Here is a 24,366-nt window from a genome sequence, read left to right on the forward strand (position 1 = left end):
TCTGTGCATTAGAGACAACAGTGGATGAAGAAAACACTCCCCCACAAGTAAATGTCTTCCTTTCAAAACCTTACTTATTGTATATAAATATTATCAGCAACATTTACTCCAAGTATCAAAAGTAAAAGTACTCATCGTGCAGTAAAGTGGTCCCTGTCAGTTTTTGATTATTACTGTTGTATTTTACTGCCTTAGATGTTTAAGGTTGAGCTCATTTGAATGACTTTATATACTGTTGTGTAGTTTTCATGTTCTATTAGATCATCATATATTTGTAGCATGGCTGTCCTGTGAGAACCATGTACCTCTAGAAAGTCAGCTTTCCAAAGAGAACAGCCCTGTTTTCAGCTTTGTGTCAATGCAAAGTAAAGTGGGGTTTAAACTGTTTATTTGGCTTAAGAAGAAGGAGAATTTTATCTTCAGTTCATCCTTCAGTTTATCAGAAAAAAACCCCACTAAATTTGAAGATATGATTTTCACTGCAAAGGAGAAGTATGACAAATTGTAATGTGATAAGTAAACAGTGGTGTAACACTAATTAGAGGGTGGGATATCTTTAAAATATTTCACGTTAGCGAGTGATAAACCTGTAAATGAAGGTTCTGGTTCTGTCAGGTCAGACAGAGTCAGGCTGCTGTTTTTAAGCTCTTAATTTGTGTGATTGGTATCACCTGTGTTTACTCTGCTATCAAACCTTTGCTGGTTCCAGTATCTCACATGTGAGGGTTTGTTGCTTTTCTTTGTCATTTATGCCAGTAAATGAAAAGTCTTTGGGTTTTGGGCAGTTGGTTGGAAAAAATAAATAAATCTGATGTCATTTTGCACTCTGGGAAAAAAAAAAAAGTGGCCATGTGGTGATAAAAACACTGTAAGGAACAATTTCTGGTGTGTGGACTTAATTTTATACTTTAGCTTCTGAAAGGGGGACATTCCAGAAAAAAAAAGTCTGGGACCCACTGGCTTTGTCTGTAAAATGTTCCCCAAAAAGTTTAGAAAAAAATGCACATCATGATTTCCCAGAGGTCAAAATTATATTAAATTTTTCTTTTTCTTTTTTTTTTTTTTTCCCCCAATCAGCAGTCCAAAACCCAAAGACTCTTCATTTAATGTCATAAATGAAAAGGACATAAACAAACTTTCTCATGTAAGAAGCTGGAATCTGAAATGATCAAAATCATTTTTTGTCCAGCAGCCAGTACATATTGCCGTTGGATGTATGTGCTTTTTTTTTTTTTTTTTTTGAGTCTTTAGCCCCTTTCACAAGCTGAGAATGTCATTTGATATGTTAATTTGATACCAAATTAAACTTTGACTTTTAAGATATTATCAAACATAAATACTTTGTAAGGATATTTGTACCTGACACTTAAAATAATCATTAGTTGCAGCTCTACTCAGGAGGTGGTAGAGACCAAAAATAGAGCTAAAAGAAGGAAAATATTTGACTTTTAATCAGAAACAACTCCAAGTTGTATTCTCCAAGTTGTCAAACTTAAAAGCTGATACATCAGTGTTGTTTTTCTGGTTGTTTCTGACGTCCACAAGTGGCCAAAATCTACTTACTTCAGGTTTAAAGAATATAGACTTTGAATACAAAAGACATAGAATATACACACATTTACTATTCACAGCAAGAAAGAACAAAAGGTTTACCTGTAGGTATTATTTATTAAATATCAAAACATGTTAAATTACAAATGACCTCATTCTTCAGAGACAAGTCTGCATACTTCTTTGTTTTTTGTTGAAGTCATGAGGGCAGAGAGTTCAGCTCCCTGCTGAATAAAATACTGACAGACATTTCCAGGCTTCAGGTTTCATCAGTCGTCTCAGTGCGCCGTAGTCTAAACGCTGAGTGTGAAACCCTGAGAACAGTCACGACACAGGAGTTCAAACAGATTCACAGGTTAAAACACAATCAAGTTAAATATATATTAAAATCCAGTGTGCAAATTACAAAAAGACTGAGCGGACGGCCTGATCGAGAACACAGAAGTAAGCAAGAGGTTAAAACATCTGTTCTGCAGAGTGAACGCAGAGGAGGAAACTACTGAATGATTTTTCTTATTTTGTTTAAGGGCTAGAAAGGAACAAACGTGCAACGTTGTGTTTATTTACTTAGTTTTTGTTTGCTTGTTGACTGTTCCTGACCCTCAGTTTACTGACCTGTGTGACACCATCATAACTTATTTCACTAAAACCTTCAGGGACAAATGGCACTTGACATTTAGAGTTTAGTCTAAAACATAAAATCATCAAATAATCTGTAAAATATTAGAGGATCCTGTGTATTCTAAGGTTTAAAGTAACTTTAAGGTACACTTTAAGGTGTTTTTTTTATTAAACATCTGGCCTGAGTGTGCAGTTTAACACCAAACTATAAAAGCATCAAGTTTGTCTTTGTGGACGTGTGTTTTAAGTAGTTTGTCTCTCTACAAATAAAATGCCTCGCTTTGTAAATTGTGAGTTGTACCTTTAGTGCAAAAACAGTAAAACGAGCAGAAGCAACAGACATTTCTGTGATTTAAAAAAAGACTTTCTTTAGTTCCTCTCTAGCAGTTTCAGTGACCGTCAAAATGTCGTTTCAGTGTTAAATTAAAGTGGCGTTCAGGGCGAAGAAAACGTCAGTCTTTGTACAAAAACTCCGTCTCGTTTTCAAGATTTTAAAAACTCCAGATCCACCTGAAGAGCGTCAGTGATATAATCCGTCTTGGGGTCATTTATGCTGCGTTTGATGAGACTGAAGTTTCCAGCACCAGTAAAAAAAAAAAAAAAAAAAAAAAAATCACCAAAGTTTTTGTCTTGTTTGAAACTTGGCAGTCTGAGTATCCACAGGTCCCAAAAAAAAATCACCTCGGAGATCTTTTCCTCTCGGGTTCAGATCCCGACCGCACCTGTGCGTGCATCGGCCCGCTTTCGCACGGAGGCGTCACAGGAGCAGAGGCGTGTGTTCGCCGGCCGGCTCCATCCTCTTGGTGAGCTGCCGCGCTCGGGCCAGGAGGCGGTTGGGCAGCGGGGGGAAGTGGTGGCTCGGGTCGAGGACGTTGGTCTTGCGCCGCTCGCGTTCCTGCAGCCACATGAGGTACGGGCTGGGCGGGAAGAACGGCCGGGAGCGCTCGCGGTACAGCTGCAGGACGATGCCGCAGACGCCAAGCACCACCCACACCGTGATCATGATGTAGTCTGATTGAAGGGAAGGAAAGTTGGAGAGAGACGAGATTCTGATTCCTGTGGAAGCTCATTTTCATTTTATTATTTTAGTTTTTTTCTGATCACTTGTATAAATTTGTGCTGTGAACTCACCGATGGTTTGGAAGGGCACGTCAGTGAACACCTGACTGAAGTTGTTGTTGAGGAAACGTTTGAGGATGTTCAGTGTGATGTAGGAGAGGCTGGTGTAAATGTAGGCGTTGAAGGCCAGGATGACGGCGTAAGCGCCAACCACGCCGCACGTGACGATGTTTCCCTGATGTCAAAGAAAACACAAAAAAAACAGTTATATTATTCTCACTTTTTGGATGTAGAATGAGGCATTTAGCTGCCGAAACTGGGGCTGGGGCACACTTTCCTTTGTGTGCAACAAACAGGAGAGAACACAGTGAAAATAATGTTTTTAAAAAGCTTAACACCAACAAATACAGACTGAAGCAGAATATTTTGTTAGAGCTACTGTATGTTTTTTTCAAGAAATATGGACTTTTGGATGTTATGATGCTCTGGAATTATTGGAAATGTCTGAAATCTGAAACAATTCTATGTAACTATCATTGTAATCTAATTCTACAAATAGTATAATACTAATAATAAAATGCACAATAAGTATTTCTTGGTGGGTGCAGTGATTTCCTGGAGTCTTGTCATGACTGTGAGGCAGACAACCAGGGAAACAGAAAAACACAAGAAGTAGTCACAGCAGGCGACTCCTTGATATTTTTTCCTTTTCTGTTTGTGTACAGATGAGGTGTTCGTTATGGAGCTTTAGAGGTGCTGCTGGGACAGAGCTAGGCTAGCTGTTTCCCTCTGTTTCCAGTCTTTATGCTAAGCTACGCTAATCGTGCCCTGGCTGGAGTTTCATATTTACCGCACAGACACGAGAGCGGCACCAATCTTCTCTGCTAACTATCGGCAAGAAACCAAATACACATTTTTTAAAAGGTCAAACTATTCCTTTAAGAACTGAAAGGGCCAGTAGAGACATGAACGAGACCTGTGGTGTCTATCTGACCACGATGTGTCATTCTTAACACAACCACTAGATGGCAGCAAAGCACAGAGCTTCAGTGCTACACACACTGTAGTAGTGAGTGAGTTGAAGTGATGTATATATTACCTCTCTGGGCCAACGCACGAAGAAGAGCGGAACAACGATCATGATGCAGCAGAACGTCACCCAGAAAACCACATCTGAACGCCTGAACACATCCAGGTCACCTAAAAACACACATGAAACACACTGAATATATCATTTACCTGTATTTATACGTCGGTCATGACTGGCTGAAGAGCCACTGACATTACACACAATAATGACTGACTGTGTCATTCCGGGGGACCAGACAGTGTTTTCTTCCTACCGAGAGGAGTGAAGAGGACAGTGGAGGCGATGAGGAAGCCGAGCATCAGCCCGACCACGACGATGCAGGCCATGACCGAGCCGAAGCGCCACCAGCTCATCACCAGGAGGACGCCGCCCACCACGCCGATCACTGCTGACAACACCAGACGGACTGCAGAGGGACACGAACAGACAGACACTCAGACATTTGCTAGTTCGACACATTTTGAACGTGTGAAGAGACAGAAAGCCGCGAGAAAAACTCACTGTCGTAGTCCAGCTCTGTTGTTCTTGTGATCAGCACGAAGAAGAAGAACGCCGCGAAGCTGAATCCCATGCAAAACAACTCTGAGAGATGGAAACGGAAGAAAGAAGCAGGAGAATTAAGTAACTTTTATTAATTCATTAGAGAAGTGGGGTCAGCCTGATGATCACTCTGCACAAACATCACTGAGGCTCAGATCTACTGGCAGCGGAGGCCGATCACAGTCATGGGTTCGGTTTGGAACAAATACATTTCTGCATCACATGCGAGCGAGACCACATGAGCGGCAGGACACCGCCGCACCCAACAAGTTGAGCTTCTGATGTTCATCTTACAAACGCTTGCAAATGAAAGCTGCATACTGTAGATACCCACAACTCTTTGTTGTACAGTGTCAGCCTCGCCACACCAGAGCTCTGCTTCCGTTCGAGTCATTTTGAAGTTGCTGAGAAGAAGATACGGCTTCCTAACATGACCTTTGATCTCCATTAATCTATTCTGTTGACCTTAAGTGAACTGTGACTGGCGAAAGATAAATTTAGAGGAGACGTGTTTTCAGTCGAGTCCTGTCTTAATCAAACTTGTTTACGTAGACTTGGACGTCAATGACCTCCACGTTTTCGTAACATGAGAGAAACAGAAACTATGCAGAAGAAGAAAAAGTAGCCACACAAGTACAGATAAAATCAACAAGATACCAACTCACTCGTGTTTGTTATCGTCAGGTAAACTTTGTCTCTGTGGACGAGACTCACTAAGATGTCGCCTGGACCATTAATGCCATGCAGGGCAGATTTAAGAGATAATGTGGTTTTGCAGGTACTCTGTCAGTATTACTTACAGCAGAAGGTGGTTGGCACGCCCCTAGTGTCAGCAGCAAAAATCAATATCGTTTTTAAGTGTACGCTATATTATAGCCAAACATTGCTCTCTCCAGAGCGTTCAGACTCCTTTGGCAGTCAGTGAGTTCACCTCGCAGAAGACGTTCTGTTCAGAATCAGAACTAACCCTTTAAAATCACACAACACACACAGACTAAGTTATCGATTGAGGCAGCAGTTGGCTAGCATCTCCTGTGTTCTGCGAGGTATAATTACTGATTTTACCAAAGGAGTTTGGTGGGTTTAGAGAGAGTGATATAACAGCTCACATAATGACGGGTTCACGCCAGATAAGGTTGTCTGGCAGCAAAGCAAAGCAGTGAAAATATTCTGAATACACCGAGTTAAAATGTATTTTGCTGTCGAGCCTGTCCACAGCGGCACATTGCTTAGCCTCCTACACTGATAAGTACCTCATACAACCAATTCAAAAAAACCAAACTGTCCCTTTAATGGTATTATTGTCAACATTATGAAAACACAATAAAAATCACATAAAGCAGTGTCAAACTACTCACCACATTTGAAGAATCGATGGCCACAGAAGCAGACAAACAGGCCTGCCATACCAGTGATGGTGAAGAAAACCTTCGTAGATATTTTTCCTGAACATTAGAAAAACAGAACGAAAGAATAACACACATCATTAACTGTGTTTAAAGCAAAGTTGCTAAAGATCAAACCGACTCTGCCTCTGCGATAAGCTTCCTGCTGTTTCTGAGAAGGCAGGACGTGCTGTGAGCCCACGCTGCCTACAACCTACTTTAACCTTCTTGATTTGTTCATCAAGAGATTATTAATCAGTTTGTTTCTACTTAACCTGTGAGGTCAGTTTTCCACTGATGTAACTCAGAAATACGGAAAATAAACTTGCTGGATACATTTTAAAGTTGCTGTATCACAGGACTGCCTAATTCTTGCAAATTTAAATGAAAAAAAAAAAGGAATAAATCCAACAAACACTGGACTGACAAGTTCAGCATCTGAACCACACAGCAGCTCACCGAGCGTTTGACAGCCGTCCAGAGTGGAAGCGAAGCTGCAGGCGTAGGTGTGGACGGGGACGTAGGAGGACGAGGTGTTCCGCAGCGGGTCTCTGACGATGACGGAGTAGATGACGCCCTGACCGGGGATGGAGTTGAACACCGCTGTGCTCAGATCTGTTGATAACAACGTCATGACCTGCAGAGAGATGATTTAAAGAAGAGTTAGGAAGCAGCGTGTCAGCTGTTGTTTTCCTCTTGCTCGTCTTATTATTAAACACGTTCTTCTTCTTTTTAAAGCTTTATGTTAAGCAGCTCAACACAGAACATGGATTTTCCACAAAGTTCATGTTGTTTGAGCCCCACCCGTTTGCCGTTCTCCATCATGCCGCGGACGTCGGCCACGGCCTGAATGCTGGTGAACAGGCTGCGCTCCGATAGGTCGTTCTCAGGCAGAAAGTACTGGTAGACGTCGTACTGCAGCCGCCACCGCGTGTTGGATTCTGTCGATTCGTCGCAGGCTGGAGGAGCTTCTCCCCTGACAGACAGCGAGGACAGACAGGACAAATCATCATGTGAAGCTGGCTTCAGCTACGTTACGTTTCTGTCTGAAGTTCTTCTCCACTGTGAGTGAAAGACTCGATGCTTCAACTTTGTGAATAACAACAGTCCTAACTTTGATAAACAAGTCTCTCCATTGTACATGGAAATGTAAGGCTGCAGCTAACAATTATTTTCAGAATTGATTCAATGGTTGATTATTTTCTGAATTAATAGTAGTTTTAAAATGTCAGAAAATGGTGAAAAATATCATGGATTTTTATTTCTTAAAATGCAGCTTAAACTGAGTAATTGATTATCAAAATAGTTGCAGATTAATTTAATAGCCCTATGGAAACATAATAATATTTATGTTTAAATGTCACTTAACAGACACAATGAACACAGGGTAAGAGAGAGAGTGTGTGAGAGTGAGAGAGTTTGAAGACACCAAAATCAAAACTTGATGTAATTTTGCCCTCACATAACGTAATTCTTTGTAAATCTGTGGTTTATCGTGAAAGGTGTGATCAGAAGGTGTGAATGTTGACCACCAGAGATTCAGCAGTGACGGCAGCATTTTGTAGGAAGCAAGGGAGGAGAGTGTGAAGGAGGTGTATTTACTTCTGTGTTAACACACGACACCGATATGAACAACCTTTAAACGACGGACATGGTTACACTCATCTGCATAGTAGAATATTTTGGGCTGTTAGTACAAAACAATCAGACAAAGTAATTGCAAGATACAAACAGATACACATGCTGCCTGGAGAGAAACCAAACTATCAAATATTTTATTTGTATATGTTGATTAAACTTCCCCAGAGCCAAGAAAAGCCTAGAAACACAACAACAGTAAAAAAAAGAAAACTATGTTGATTTAGTAGCTGCAAAAACAGTACAACACAAAACAATGTTTTCAAATGGAAAAAAAAATATTTCCTTTCTTTCCTTTTATGTGGATGTGTGAATAAATCTCAGCAAAGGCTGGTTGTAGCTACAGGAAATTATCTCCTGATCCAGGCACGTGTATCTTTGACTTATTTAAATTTACCCTTTTTTTTTTCTCTTTGTGAACAAATGACTCTCACAGTTCAGGTTTGGATATTATAGAGCGTGTTAGGTGTGATCATCATGTGGACTGTTCACAAGATACAATAACAGCTGCTTATACCAGTCAGACAGGTCAAACAAGTCAAGTTTTAACTGATTAACAATCAAAGACAATCAAAAGGGCCACTTGTATTTGTCCAAAACCAATGTTGGTAATCAGCTGAAAACTACATTTTCCACGTTTTATGTTTTGATGTCCAAAAAGTCTGATAAAAAGTGTAATAACTGATAATTCACCCAGCAGAGAAAAGCTGGTAATCATTCATTAGCAGTGGGCTCTATCTCAAATCACTACGGTGATCCAAAACCACAGCAGAAACTGTTATACAGAACTGAAACCTACAAGCAAACGCACAAACCTTTTCTTCCTCAAAAGCATTAACCATTTAGATAAACTAAACCAGCTACGAACCAGCAGTAATGGCACAACAGGAAATGAATCAACAAGCGAATAAGCCCTCAGTTTATCTGCCTCAAGCCGGCTCTGACACATAACACACATTCTTGAGAAAATGGAGCGAGTAGTAGCGGCCACAGCGGAGGAGGAGGGGAGGCTGCATGTGTGTGACAGACGGCAAGCACGAGATCATTACGAGGCAAATAAGCAGCCCCTGTGGTTTGTTGACTGGTCCTGGCAGATGGGTTAGTGTTGCTTACAACCGTACAGGCTGAACAGGAAGTTGAGCAGACGATTCCAGCCTAGCGTGTTACCTCTCATATCCTAAGTTCGCAGGTGCAAAACGGATCGTGGTCTCATAGAGGTTGTAGTGGATGTAGACGTTTGGGTCGATGTCCAGGTTGAACTCTGTGTTACAAGCCCCAGGGACCGGATCTTAAAAAGAGGACAAACTGGTTATTAGATGTTGCATCAGGCCGACAGAAGACAAAAAAAAACTCAGTTGAGGCTGAATGGAACTGTGCCATGTCAGGATGACTTGTTATACGGGTGTTTCAGCACACTACGAAGGAACATGCTCAATCACTGCCAGGAGTCACTGATGGTTTACATGAGCTTCCTCAAGTCAAAATCATATTGAAGTCAGTTTTTTTTTGCCTGTGGTGAAAGTTACTGTGCTTTGGTTTTGCAGAAACAGTTTCCATTAACAGCAGCTTCCTTGTTTCTGACTTTTTATGCAAGAAGAGAAGCACGCAGACATGTTTTTTTTTTTAAACGGCCTGACATAATGAGTCAGAGGAGTGTTTGAGAAAGTAAGGAGTACCAGTGCTGGTGTATGGGAGGATGACCCCGGTGCCCGCCACAGTGTCACCATCAGGAGAAGACAGGAACAAGGAGAGGGTCGCTTGGCCTGGCTCGAGGGCTGACAAGAGCCCGGAGTCGACCGCTGTCAGAGAGAGACCCTGGCCCGGCATCTGAACCAAAACACAGAAATCATCTGGTCAGCGGCTGCACAAACAATATGCAAAAGCAAATACACGGTATGATCACAGTTTAGACAGTAAGAAAACTTACTCACAGCGACAATGCTAATATGCTGATATTTAGCAGGTACGATCTTTACCACGTTCACCAACTTAGTTCGGCATGTCAACATGCTAACATGCTAGCACTAAACTCAAGGTACAGTTGAAGTTGTTGAGAATGTCGTTTGTTCTGCAGATATTTGGTCAAAAACCAAAGTATCAGACAAATTTAAATTTGTAAATTTGCTTATGATCGACCTTAAGGAAAAATCAAGGGACTCAGCAAAGATATCATAATTCATCTAAGAATTGTAACAAATCTCATGGTAATAATGGTAATGGTAATAATAATACCACCTTGAGCTAGTAAATCTAACAACTCACTTGCCTGGTCATTCAAATGGTAAAAATGAATTAAACAAAGCGTTTGTTCCGGAGCTGATTATGGAAGTAACTATGGAGTGAGCCATCTTGCTTCCTCTTCATCTGTGCTCCAATCGGGCACTTCTGAGAAAAAAACTAAATTTATGAGCTGAAGCACAAGCGCACATTTTAATTATCTTATCAAGAGTTTAGTTGGGTGGCATTAGAAGATGTGGGTAAAACTAAAGTTAGCCCAGTAATTCATCAAACCACCTGCAAATTGGTTTTTGAAAGTACCTGCCCTTTTCCAAACACTTTCTACAGACAACTTCACAGAGGGTTTTGTTTAAAAAAAAAAACATCTGGTGTGTCAGGTTAATATTTGATGGTTGAGGAGGAGACAATCCTCTGCCAGCAATAACTTATAAAAGTATTTACTTCTGTTAATCATAACACAGTTGCTTCTTTGTTTGATGGATTACTGACCGTCTTATTAACCAACCGTACATGTCACTTGCTCAGGATTATAATTCACTGCACGCTCTTAAATCAGTGAATTTTTTAAATGTCTGAGCTTGTGATAAGGCTCATGAGACTGTCGGAGACCAAAAAGGTCAACAAAATGTTTGCGTCCGTGTTTAGAAAGTGACTCGAGCCAGGTCATTCACAAGAAAACTCGCTCTGTCTCCTGGGATCAAATTGTATTAAATGTAATGAAACTGAATAAATTCTTTTCACAGGCAGAGGAAGTAAGAAGTTCAAATAAGTCCAAGAGTTCACACAGATATCCATCTGTGTCACGTAAGTCTGGTGATATCCAAAACTTTTATCATTGCCATCACATTAATCACATGAAAAGACCAAGACTAATATTGAATGCATCCGTCTAGCAAGTATTGTTTGTGTATCCAGAGCCTGATTTATCATATCCCTCTGTGCCATAGAGCTCCACTGTTCTCTACTAAAAAACACACTGATGAGTCACACTGTTGCACTGGGTATAGAGGTGCCACAATTTCAATATTATTAGAAAATCAATTAAAATGATCTAAATAGAATCAAAATCAAGGGCAAATATAGTTTAAAAACCTATTATGTTTTACACAATATACCAACTGTTTTGGAGTTGGAATTTGCCTTCTTTTAAAAATAAAATGACATATTTGTGACCTGTTTTTTTTTTTTATTATATATTTTCAGTAGGAATTAATGGGCGGTTGTAAATACCATTTTTTCTGATACCGATTCCAATACTTGAACATTTGCAGGATGCGGGCGGGAAGCTGCCTGAATCCAGATCAACAAATCCGCCTCCTCCACTGAGTTGATTGATTCTCTGAATATGGAAACTGATTATGATGAGTTGACAGTTCAGTCTGATATCAGGCCAGCTGGGAAGTAGCAAGGTCCTGTTTTGGGGCAAACCAGTGCCGATGGCAGTGGCCAGCGTTTATCTGCTCACTAGTCGTGTTGTTTTTTTGTGGCTGTACTCAGACAACAGTAGCTAGCATATCCAGCTGCTATTTATGCATCATGTCGGTTCAGAATTTCTGTGCATCCCTACATGGTATCCTAGCATGAAGCTTTTTTCCAGATCATGACATCTCGCATTTCATGGCTACGATCTGAGCCAACAATCAATTCAGTCCAGCAGCATTGTGGCTAAATAGTGCGTACCAACTAAATGTAATATTGACCAGTTAAGAAATTACACTTAGGATTGTGGTTGTGCAGAGGGCAAGACAGCCTTTTCAGGGAACACACCACATGTTTTGCCACAAATTTTTCAGTTAGCAAATGCTGAATTACTGTTGTCTGATGAGCCTGGCAGCGTCGACACACTGTGCCCACATAGTATGACTCGCAGTCCAAGTGCTCATACAATAAGTTCATTGTACATGACACCCATCTTGTATCTTGTTCAGGCAGAGCTGGAGTGGGTAGACACACACTTCGATTTGGTTTCCCCTGAATTTATCTAATGGTCCACTGAGGGAGAGCAACTTCAAACCATCATAGTTATAAGTGTGTAACAGCTTAACACGAATACACAAACACACACACATCAGTGTATACTGTGTGTTGAGTATGAGTTCAGAAGAAGAAACGGACAGTCAGCAATAACCACAGTGACTGACTGATAAAATAAATAACAAACATAAAAAAGGATGTTGCGGTTTACCACTAGCAGTGAGCGAGTGAGTGAGAGATAAAAATAAGGGAAAAAGGAAAGTAATGAAAGAGATAACAACAAAAAGAAAACTAGAGTGTGCATGTTCACCCTGCGCTAACCCATTTCTGTTTGACACGCTTCCTCTTTTTCTGTGTGAATTTCCTGTGTAGATTTTGCTCAATTTGGTGCCAGCGATCGGCTCCATGTCGAGTTTTGACCTTCATTTGCGTCACCAGGCTCTTCTTTTTCTGCCGCACAGAGACTCGTGGATTTAATTCTCCTTCCTTTTGCTTTTCGCCCCTTCTATCACCCGCAAAAATAAAGCTGAACTAAATTGGGCTGTCTGCCCGTCTGCGCAGGGTGAACCTACACCAAGCTGTCCCCCCCCCCCCCGAGACTTCTGGGACCGACGCCAGAGGGTTTTCCCTCAGGGCCGCCCTGTCTGCCACTCATGACCGGTGGACTGTACATCAGCTGACTGCCACTTCTCTCAGAGGGTCAGACGACCTCGCTCACAAAGCCTCATTCATTAACGGGAGGTAGAACTTGCTGCCTGTTCATACGCCATGAAGCACCTTCATTTCACAGTTTTATTTTCACTATTTCAAATAAGTACACCAAAGATGCTCATTTAACACAAGAAAATGATTAGATTTACTGATTTAACAGAAAAATCGACATCGTTAACCGAGCTTTCATCTCACTTCTGACTTTACTGCCTCGACTCCATAAATGTATGAGTAACGTCATGGTGAGTGAAGCCTCTGTACCATGAAGAACACATGAAGAAAAGCTCATGTGTTCATTATTAGCATTACATGTATTGGTGTCAACTCAAAAAGGAGTCTTTATGGGTTTTCCCTTTACTGTTACACTCGTTTATCTGTGTGACACAAACAACATGGCTTCAACTCTCACGGCTCTACATGTTCCCAGAAGGACAAAAGGTGATGGTAAGAAGACCGGAAAGGTGAGCCAGCTGAGCTGCTGATGTCATGACTCTCATCACGTTTTTACAGACCTCTGTCTGTGAGTGGACCACTGCTATTAAGTATTTACCTACAGCAAATCACAGACATCCAGGGGCATGTAGTCCCTCATCTTAACACCGGGGCACGTGTCCAGTACAACACAGCTGTGATATTACATAAACATTTCTACATCAAAATCTGGAAATGACTAGATGTTGATGTAGTATATTTTGTTGTCTATTTACGTTATCCCAAATGTTTCCCCCCGTTTCAACTTTTTAAAGTTATTTTTTTTGGGCATTTTTTGCCTTTAATGATAGTGACAGCTGAAGGTATGACAGGAAAGGGGGGTGAAGAGACAGGGGATGACATGCAGCAAATGGGCCGCAGGCGGGATTCGAACCGGCGGCCGCTGCAGAGGACCAACAGCCTCAGTACATGGTGCGCACGCCCTACCGACTGAGCTATAGGGGCGCCCCCCCCCGTTTCAACTTTAACTTTAGAGACTACTTTGTAATCTTTTATGTCAATGCTGTATAATATTTTGCAACATCTCTAAATTGTGGTGTTACGGCACGCAGCCCATTATCGTCCGTTATTTCCAGTTAAACACTGTGAAACCAGGGGCCCTCGTCTGAAACTGTGAAGCAGGTCACCACTTCCTCACCCTGGTGTAGGAGAGCGTGGCGTTGCGGTGCTGCGTGTGGAACTGCAGTGTGATGAAAGCCACCTCTGGGGGGATCCTGGACACAACGGCCTGCACCGTCTCATTCTGGGAGACGCTCACGTTCTGGAACGTTCCTGGCAGGAAAATCACCCGGTCTGTGACAGAGAGAGAGAGAGAGAGAGAGAGATATGATACCAATTTGCGTTCCGACCATTTTCCAATTCATGATGAATAAGGAATAAGGGACAGTAATGTCAGTGTTGTATGATGGGATAAATGAGATTATAACTAAAGTTATTAATGCAGTAAACCACAGTAAATCCCATGGCTTTGTTTTATTAGTTCTGATGTTTTTTTTCTAAAATAATCAAAAATATTTTAGAGTCATTTCAAACTTACAAAACTGAAACTTAAACATGTTTATTTATTCATTTGTAATGACCTCTCACCCACGTGTAGTACTTTACACACCCCACTGATGGGTTCACTTTCACTAATTTAGTCTATAAAATGTCCAAAAGTTGCATAAAATGCTCATCAAAATTTCCCAGAGCCCAAAGTGATGTCTTCAAATTGACTATTTTGTCCAACAACAGTTCAAAACCCAAAGACTCTTCATTTATGGTTATAAATGACAAAGAAAAGCAGCTAATTCTCACAATTAAGAAGCTTTAACCGGCAAATGTTTGACATTTTTACTTGAAAAATGACTGAAACAATTAATTAGTATCAAGCATCAAAGTGGTTGGCAATTATTTTTCTTTTGATCAATTAATCGATAAATCGACTAATCATTGCAGGCCTAAATAACAGTGAAGCATACCCAATACACCCAATACACCAGCTAACTGAAGGATTTTGAAAATACAGCAGCACTGTTTTCTGCCAGATGTTTTCAGATGATTTTTTTCCCTACGAGTATTTCTCTCCCTCCCTCTCACTCATGATCTTCCCAAGTTAACATGAGCACCGTCGCACCATTACTCAGCCGAAGGAAGTAGGCTGCATAATATTAGGTTAAAGACATTAAGTTGGTTTTCCTGTTTAGGTCAATCCAAGTTTCTGTGGAGAAGAACAACAGCTGACTGTGATGGATACAAGACAACATACAGTAACCTGTACATTCCCTGACATCACAGTTGGTGGTGAGCCAAGTAGGCAACCTAAAACCAGGTCAGCAGCATCAGAGAAGGATCTTGAATGAAGACATACTCTCTATATTAAGTAATGCTGCAGCAGGCGATCACCATGTATTTTACTGCTTGAGTAAATGTTCAGATCACAGCGGGCTACCATTATTTTTACCAGAGTGATGGCTGCGAGTGCTCATTTAATTTGATTTGAAATGTAGGTTATTTGTCAGTCCTTTGTGTTCAAACACCACTTTCAACTTTTATCTGGAAACCTTTGGACTGGCCAGTAAAGCATATCTGATCATCTTGCTTGCGTCAATGCAGTTTTTTCCCCCCTTCTCTTCTTTAATAACACAGTAATAATCAATTTACACGATGCATTTACTCCTTAGTAACCGTTAACTGTTGATCTGAGTGGAATGCGCAGAAAAGCAAGATATTTGCTGTGTAATACCACAATGACCGCTTTAAACGATTACACTGCAACAGCAACGATCTGTCGATTAGATATGACAAGCACGTGTAGTTTGACCGAGAAATAATAAAAAAAAATCTATGGCAAGTGGTTTCGCAATAATTATTAAAGTGACAGTTCCATTCCAAAACATTTGTCAGGAGTAAACACGGACAAATGCATTTTTTTTTAATGATTGCAACTTTACAGGAAATCAAGACGGTTCTTTCACCCACAATCATTTCAATAGTCATTTAATCATCAGCGCTTGTCTGCATGCTATTCTTCAACTCGGCTTATCAGACTGAACTTTCCTCACTGTTTATCTCCTTTACTTACTTATTTAATCCCTCTGATTGACTTCACTAAGATTCCAAGTTTGAGAAAAGGTTGACACGGTATTTAATGCTGGTTGTCTTTATTTGCTCATCATTTGGCACAATATGACCAAAGACCTTTTTGAATCACTTGTTCTGTTTTAGGATTTGTTCGTGTTATTCTCCTTATTGCTCAGGTCATATGTATGTCTATATGCCCTTTTGTATTTGAATGTTTGCCGAGATGTGAGATGGGTTTGCGTGTCATACACAGAGGAAGAATGTCAAGTATGTAAGCTCTGTGGAGTTTTTGCAGATTACATGTGCTGCCTTATCCATCAAGAGTTTTTGCTGATCAGGCTCCAGCTCAGGAGTGACCTGCTGCCTTGATTTCTCTGACATGTGAAGAATGTGAGCCAGAGAGGGCTTATGTGAGGTAGAAACCCTAATCCAGGATATATATTCTTGGGTTTATTTGATTGATTTTATATCGTCATATTCTAAAGAATATACAGTATATACTGTATATTATTGGCTTTCTATTCTGAGCTGCAACAATTAGTTGATTAATCGATTAGTTGATCTAGAGAAAATTAGTTGCTAGTTACTATTTTGATAATATATTAATCTTTTCAGGCACACAATGTTAATGATTTGCTGGTTCCAGCATTTTACTCTTGCATGATTGTGTGGGGTGCCTTTGAGGGCTGCTAACATTAAAGGAACTTTAGTTTCTTTAGTCTCCCATGAGTATCTATTTGCTATTTCAGAGGCTTTTCCTCTCAGACAATATGAAAATTAGGAGTGGAAACACTCAATACACCATGAAGCTCAAAATAATCTAAAACAGACATAAATCTGTGGTATCTTGAGCATTCAAGCTGCAATGTGACATCCACATATCTTGTCTTCTCATGATGAAATTCAGCTATCTGTCAGGAAATGTCTGTTTACCTATCAGAGTAAATACTGCCACCTCACTTAGTTTCACTATCTCATTTATTTAGATTCAAAGATCTCGAATTACACTGTTCGCTGAACTTTGTTTTTTCTATCTAACTCACACAATTTCACAATTTCTTTTAGTCTTACACACTGAATTGCAAATAAACTAAGAGCTGGGCAATATATCAATAGTATATCAATTTCATCTTATATGTTGAATATAGATATATCTAGAGCTGCAACAATTAATCAACTGATTGGTTTAAGTCTTCTTTTTTTTTTAGGAAAAAAGTCCAAATTCTCTGATTTGAGCTCTTAAATGTGAAAATCTTTTGGTTTATTTACTCCTCTATGACAGTAAACTGAATATCTTTGGGTTGCGAGTAAAACAAGGTATTTGAGAAATCACTGATTGACATTTTTCACAATTTTCTGACATTTTAACACAAATGTATATTAATCAATTCATTGACTATGAAAATAATCATTAGTTGGAGCCCTATCATAATACACGTGCTGTCTTCTCCTAGTTTTAAAGGCTGCATTACAGCAAAGTAATGTAATTTTCTAAACTTGCCAGACTGTCTTCATTCACTAAGTCAATATTGCCATATTACGCATGATTACTTTTCAATAATCTCATTGGATTCATATTATGCTAAAGCACTAATAGTAATCCCTTCAACACTGTCACAACATGGGTAATTGATTACTGATGATTACTGATATTTGATTTTGTCCATATAGCTGAATTGCATACAAACGGTGAATATACTATGATGCTAATACAGAAGAACATGTTCGTATGACATCGAATAAAAAAGGAATAACTAAACTCAAAACAGAAGAATTGCTCTGTGATGATGAACCTCACAAAACCTTCTTACACAAAAAAATATATCATCTTCAAACGTGCAAAAGATAAACCCTCGTCTCAGACCTCATATATGACTGAACTGAATGCACTAAATGATGTTTGAGGTGTATAAACTGGACTAAATGAAGGTCTGACCAGGCTGTGTGTGTGATAAAATGACATATTTTCCCGCTAGCTAACGTTAGCTGAAGCGACACCACAATAACAAGTGTCCGAGTGACACTTCAGTGATTTGCACGGAGGATACAGTATCAGCGACCTTTAACTCGGCTGTTGTGCAGATTTTGCTCACATATAACCGTAAATCAACCTCTTTTAAATTTGCGAATGCTAAATATTGCTGCTAAAATTGAAATGGCATCTCTAGTAACTCACTTTCCACTTGAGAATGAACTTCACACAGCAGGAGCAGCAGCAGCGGGCACCACATCCACCGAGACATTCTCCTCCTCTTCTTCTTCTTCTTCGTTTATTTGACAACTAAACGTTTTTATCTGCGGCTCGGTGAAATCATTGGGAACCTCGTAGTCTCCTGTGTCTCGGTAGTAGAGATCCCTGCAAACGCAAAGGCGACATGCTTCACTGAGCCGACCGCTTTCGTGGGAGCTGGGCACCCTCCTCTCTCTCTCTTCCTGCCGCTCTGACTGCTGCTGAACGATGCCTCCGCGAGAATCACGCCCACAAGTCCCGCGATAACTCTTCCGGCCATCTCCAATGATCAAAACAGGCTCCTTCCGCCAAAGGAACCCCAGAGCTGCGAGAGTGATCGTTTTAGCTCAAACCATGATCTTACCACACTCTCACACTGTGATCTTACGTTACCACACTATAAAAACATAATAAGTTTGTATATCATGCACAAATCTCGCGATATCGCAAACCAAGGGTTCCCTTTAGACACGAGAACAATGGTGATTTTTTTTTTTTTTTTTTTTTTTTTGAAGAATTTGTTTGACAGAAACTTCCTTTTGGTAAGTCTGATAACCCTGGAAGATTATGTTATGGTCTGGTCCAGAGTGAGGTTGTTACAAAACCTTCTTACATGTCATTACATATTGGAGTAACTATGCTAAGAATATTCCTTGGATAAAAGTTGGATGATTTTTTCTATGGTGAAAAATATACATTTTTATATATTCCATATGTATCTTGTATATGTGAGACATATTTACTCATATAAACCTGTGCATTTACACTTGTTGATATAACCCTGACAGTGTACTTAATTTGCTAACCGTATTTGCTGTTTGCCTGATCAGCACAGTGGAAGGATGTTCTGACCCTGGGCCTTAAATACACCCATACAATATTTTGGTAATAACAAATGGTTACCAAAGTAACTACTATTAGCATTGCCGGGGTCTGCAACCTTCAGCGCTGCAGCTCTTTTGGTGCTCACCAGTGGCTCCTGGTGGCTTTGACAAAAAACTATATATACACTATAAAAAACATTTTAATTTCAATTTATGATTGTTGTTGGCCTAAAGTAATTTCTTATATTCTCCAGTTGTAAAAAAAAAATATGTTGCCTGTAAATGAAATCAAAACCATTATTAATTCTTTGTAAACTAAAATGTCCATCATAGCTTATGTTCACTCTAAGTTTTGCCAGTAGTTACTTTTGAGCCTCCCTAGGTTAGGTATGGAAGTCAAATAAAAAAAGAGAAATTTCAGAAGAAAAGAGAGAATTTAATAGCTGCAGCTCAACATATTTTTTTTCCTTTTTTTTGGTCCAAAGTGGTTCCTTTAATAGTAAAGGTTGCCAACCCCTCAGCTACTGGAATAAACACCTGAGTGTGGGAGGAATGCTTTTCAACACTACAAATGGTAGTACTCTGCAGCAGAAGGGGTAGTTGGATGTTACAGCATATCCTGTGTGTTGGATAATGTTTCTATTCCTGCTTTTCAGCTGCTGCTGACAGTATGTAACAACAACATCAACACTGAAAGTGAGAAGTTGAGTTCCCGCACAGACCACCCAAACAGAACTAGAAACATGAGAATCTGAACTGTGTGTCAGACGTTTGAAAGATAAAAAAAAAAAAAAAAAAAAAAAAAATCTACCCAGCAGAGACAATTTCAAGTTTACAGATTTATTTTAACTCAAGCCCTTCTTTTACCCATTCACACATTAAAACCTTGCAGGCACCACAGACTCATGCATGCTGGAAAAATTAGCAAACATAACAGAAGTACCGACAAAAAAGAAAAAGAAAAACAAACGTGTGTGTGCACTCTGTGTCTGAATCAGCAGACGGGGATGCAGCTCTGGAGCATCATGCTATAAATGGTCCAACAGAAGCAAGAGGAAAAGTGAAGTAGTAAGTGGCAACGGACTGTACACACTGTACACAGTAGTGGCAGCAGTAAGGGGGAAAGGGGTGGGTAGTCACCGTGGGCCCTCTAACTCTTTCGTAAGCTGACGTCGGCGCTGGTCAGGAGCGGCGACAGCGACGTGCTCTCTGATGCGTCTTCTCTCTTCAGAATCAGGAAAGCCTCGCGACTGATTCCCAGCAGCTCTCGGAGTCCGTTGTTCTCCAGCTGAAATACACAAACAAATTCAGATGCAGTAATACTCCTACTGTAACAACAAAATCACGATTACTACTTGCTACCTGTTGTTACCAGACTTTTAACTTAATCCATAATCAGGAATATTTGCATTGGTTACTAAATATACCATCAGCCTTTAACATATTTGAAAATATGTTTCCAAAGAGACATCTTTATGGTGAAAAATAGTAGTTTGGTCTAGGGCAGAGGTCAGCAACCTGTCCTCTCTAAAGAGCCATTTTTGGCCAAAAAAAAAGATAGACATGTTGATCGTTTGTTTTTTTTGTGAACGCCCGAATGCAGCGTCACCTTAAATGCTGCTGCCACAAGGAATTACCTGCAGTCCTTAAATCAAACAATCATCAAGTGTACCCTATGGTTAATGTTAATAGAAACTGGAGTTTGAGAAAGGCCAGTTTCAACATAAGAGCGCTCACACTGTTACCAGTGTTTATAGCAAACTAATGAAAACGTTTATCAGGCTCAATGATCAATGCTTTGGTGATCCGTTTGAAGTGTGGTTAAGAGAGAGTTTAAGTGTGTGATTTTGTTACAGCCAGAACGGTCTGACTGATAATGACTGCATCAATGGACATAGTCTCTTAGGGGTCATACTATTTATATATACAGTACATAAGGTTTTGCACTAATGGGACATATTTGGCATATCTTCGGTGTCTTGATTTGTCATTTCTGTGCACAGACAAGAGTCTATACCCTCCATCAGATTTTTAATGGGACAACTAGGGCCTTGTATATTTGGGGTAGAGTCCTGCACTGGGTCGGGTACAGGTGACCCGCAAAAATGTTGTGTAACGGGTAAAATAAAATAAAAAAGTTTATAGAAATTCACAGATGCAGGCAGGGGTAAAAATTAAATAATTGCAGGTGGGCAACAGGTGAGAACCATAATATATCACATACAATACAATAAATACAATATATCGTTGAAGGCCAAGTCAGATATTTGGGAAGATTTTGAGGCACTCATGAAATGAAACACTGTCAGACACTTAGCTGCTCGTAAAAGTTTTAAAAAGTATGTTGAAGCTGGCTGTTGATAGCCACAAGTGAGGCTCAACGTCACTATGGAAACACATCGACAGCTGCAGGAGCACAGGCGTAGCACCAGCTGAGAACACAAGTGAGCTTTTATCGACTGTTCCGGGTCAGTGCGGATTTGACTTAGAGATAGTTGCAGGTAATGAGTCAGTTCTGGATCTCATCTTTGCGGATGTGGGTTTGCAATGCTGGACTCTGATTTGAGGTTAGTGAAACTCCATGTGGAACAAGGAAGAACATTTTCTTTTACCTCTAGTTGTTTGATCCTCTCCTCATCTTCACATGTCCGGCCTTCATCCACCTCTATCGCTTTCCTCATCACAGAGGCCATTTCATTAATCTTGTCTATATGAGCCTGCATTTCCTACAAGGATGAAAAGCAAATATACAAATAAAAGGAAGTGAAAATGTGCAACATGGCTAAATAATATATCAAAAATACTTAAAATAGTAGTTTTTACTTGAAACTACTCCTTATTAGAGCAATTAACAAGGTTTTTTTTTTCAGTTTACAACTGAAGGAAAAAAATTGAAGACTGACTGTAGTGTGCTGCTCCTTCAGCTGGGTCACGATGGCGGGGTCGTCCCTCTTGCTCGCCATGAGGAGCCTGAACACCTGCTCCCTGTATTTTGTCATGATGAGCTCTAACGCAGACTGGTGTTCCTCCAATGATGTTCGAAGCTCTGCAGGGAGAGTGAACATAGCCTTGGTTTGTGCAACAACCTACACAGTGCTGGTAGAGAAAAAGTGACTAACTTGGACTTATTTTCCTCAGGAATTGACCACAAAGCAGTCATCCAAATCATCATTAAAAAAAATAATATTAAATTACAATCTACCTTTGTTTTCCTGCTGGAGCTCTCTGATCTGACGGTTTTCCTGTTGGATTCCCAGGACCAGACTAGAACGGGGACGATGTCGTGCTACCTGGTTCAGTGAATCAATCTCTTCCTGATACTGCAAACATGAGATAAACAATCCAACTCTCATTAAACAACTGAAAGATTTTAGTCAACATGTTAGATGCTTCATAACTGGAAAACAGTGCTGAGCCAGAATCACTGTCAAAATAGTTTTTTTTTTAGACTGTTTTAATTTCGCTGACTTTTCAAATGAAAACTTTTCAAATTGAAAATAGTGATTTACTTCACGTCTTTATGCTTTCATCAACAGCCTTCATTCTCTACAATGTCAGCTTTTAGAAACTTTGTAGGTGTCTATAAAAAGAACATTCATACTCAGTTGGCATCAACATCATGTGATACCTGTTTCATGGCCTCCACTCGCTTGTTGAGCGATGTTGTCTGTTCGATTAACATCTCAGCAGCGTTGTCATGGTTACGGAGCCTTTCCACTAATGACTTGGCATCTGCCAGGACTTTCTCTAAGGTACAATTCATGCCTGAGGAAACATAAATCATCATTACACAAAACTATTAAGGTTTAATAACAACAGCATTTTAATTCTGGCAGAGAATAATGGATCACTTTCTTTAGAATTGGATTATGATGCCATTTAGAGATGGGAGGCATTTCAGTGTGATAAATACCAGATTAGTCCACAGACTAATCCATTTAATGTGTTCTTAGTGATAAATAAAATATTAAATTGTCTTGCAAAAGCTGGGCTAACTTGTTCCCTTTTCTTCTGTGAAGGTCAATGAATTCCACTGTCAAATCACTGGTTCAAAATTCTTGCATGTAAATGTATCCTGTGAGGAAAAATACACTGAATATGAATATTACCAAACATTTTAATATTTAAAGGGACAATTTATCCCAAAACAAGAAATACATATTTTTCCTCTTACCTGTCATGCTATTTGTCCATCAAGACAGTTTTGATACAAGTTGCTGAGTTATGGAGGTATCATTCATAGAGATGTCTGTCTTCTTTTCATACATAGGCACCATTTTCTTCCTACCAAACTGCACCTGCCAACCTTATCACTGCACAGAAGGAAGCGTCCATCTACTCATGGACAAGAGCCCATCGCTGTCACAAGCACAAACCTCTCCTCCATGAGTAGATGCATGCCTCTTTCTCAAAAGACTTTTTTTTTATTTTTTATAATAATAATAATAATAATAATAATATATACATATATAGGTGCTTTGGACACCACAAGCTGAGTGCCATTTAGTTCCATTATATCTGAGAGAAGCCAGTCATGTTTACAGCCAGTATTTCCAAAACTCTGCAACTCACACAAAACCTAACTGCACAAAAAGTAAGAGGAAAGATATGCATTTTTAAACGTTGGATTAATATTGACAAACTTGAACAGTGCTCACTGTTGCCATTTAAAAGTCTGTACACATCAGTTTAATCAGGCTTTTATCTCAGATAATAAATTAGGCCACATTATAGCTCTTTATACCTCTTACTGACATCAAGTGCAGAGTGACAGTAACAAAACCTGAAGGTCCCCATGTGTATATCTTTAGGTTAGGTCCAATTAGAATAATTAAGTACATAAAACCTACAACAATTGCTCAAGACAATTTAGAAAATAAAGTAAAAAGACATGCCTCAACAGAACACTAACCAAACTGTACTTAGCCCATTGCTAACTCTGCCCTCCTTCTCCTCGTCACACCTTGAATGACAGCTGCTGTGTCAGCTAATTCGCTCAGGCTAACATTGGAAATGATATATCTAGTTAGTGGTACGCCATATTTACCTTAGGTATACTACACGTAAAGTCAATTGCACACTCACTTTTTCTGGTTCAGTTAATTGACCAAGAATAACATTATATTACCACAGCACAAACAGAAATCCTTGCTAACTTATTAGCTGACTTAGCACACTAAAGCTATGCATGTAATGCAAATCCACCATAGGTTCATACTGCAAACATCTAGGTCTCTGTAGTTGATAGAGATTCAAAATTGTTATTGATAATAAACGTTAGGAAATACATTTGTACAGCTGTAACCTACCTGGAGAACTCAAACTGCAAGACATTGCAAGACAAGCTAGTCCGTTACTTCCTGTTGATGTTTGGTAGCTAACATTAGCTCCAGGCTAATTAGACTCCATCTAAGAGCGATAAGTAGATATTCTGATGCAGCTCTATTCCTT

The 24,366-nt window shown here is 39.9% G+C and overlaps 2 protein-coding genes across 2 annotated transcripts; both read right to left on the bottom strand.

The window, feature by feature from the left end:
• Positions 1-1,979: 1,979 nt before the first annotated feature.
• On the bottom strand, positions 1,980-18,317 carry tm7sf3 (transmembrane 7 superfamily member 3). Its single transcript, XM_084711226.1, has 12 exons — positions 18,038-18,317; positions 13,937-14,091; positions 9,561-9,711; positions 9,052-9,172; positions 7,051-7,222; positions 6,706-6,883; positions 6,220-6,306; positions 4,823-4,903; positions 4,575-4,727; positions 4,331-4,431; positions 3,304-3,466; positions 1,980-3,183 (listed from the first exon to the last, which is right to left on the bottom strand). Exons 1-12 carry the CDS (start codon positions 18,102-18,104, stop codon positions 2,930-2,932), a joined length of 1,683 nt encoding a protein of 560 aa, XP_084567352.1. The 5' UTR covers positions 18,105-18,317; the 3' UTR covers positions 1,980-2,929.
• Positions 18,318-19,739: 1,422 nt separating this feature from the next.
• Positions 19,740-24,364, bottom strand: fgfr1op2 (FGFR1 oncogene partner 2). The gene is made up of 6 exons (XM_084711163.1): positions 24,225-24,364; positions 22,544-22,680; positions 22,118-22,235; positions 21,819-21,961; positions 21,528-21,641; positions 19,740-20,203 (listed from the first exon to the last, which is right to left on the bottom strand). The coding sequence occupies exons 1-6, from the start codon at positions 24,247-24,249 to the stop codon at positions 20,066-20,068; spliced, it is 675 nt and encodes a 224-aa protein (XP_084567289.1). The 5' UTR covers positions 24,250-24,364; the 3' UTR covers positions 19,740-20,065.
• Positions 24,365-24,366: the final 2 nt, after the last annotated feature.

This window comes from Lutjanus erythropterus, chromosome 22 (genome assembly GCF_056507025.1).
Source record: "Lutjanus erythropterus isolate fLutEry1 chromosome 22, fLutEry1.hap2, whole genome shotgun sequence".
Classification (NCBI taxonomy): Eukaryota; Metazoa; Chordata; class Actinopteri; order Lutjaniformes; family Lutjanidae; genus Lutjanus; species Lutjanus erythropterus.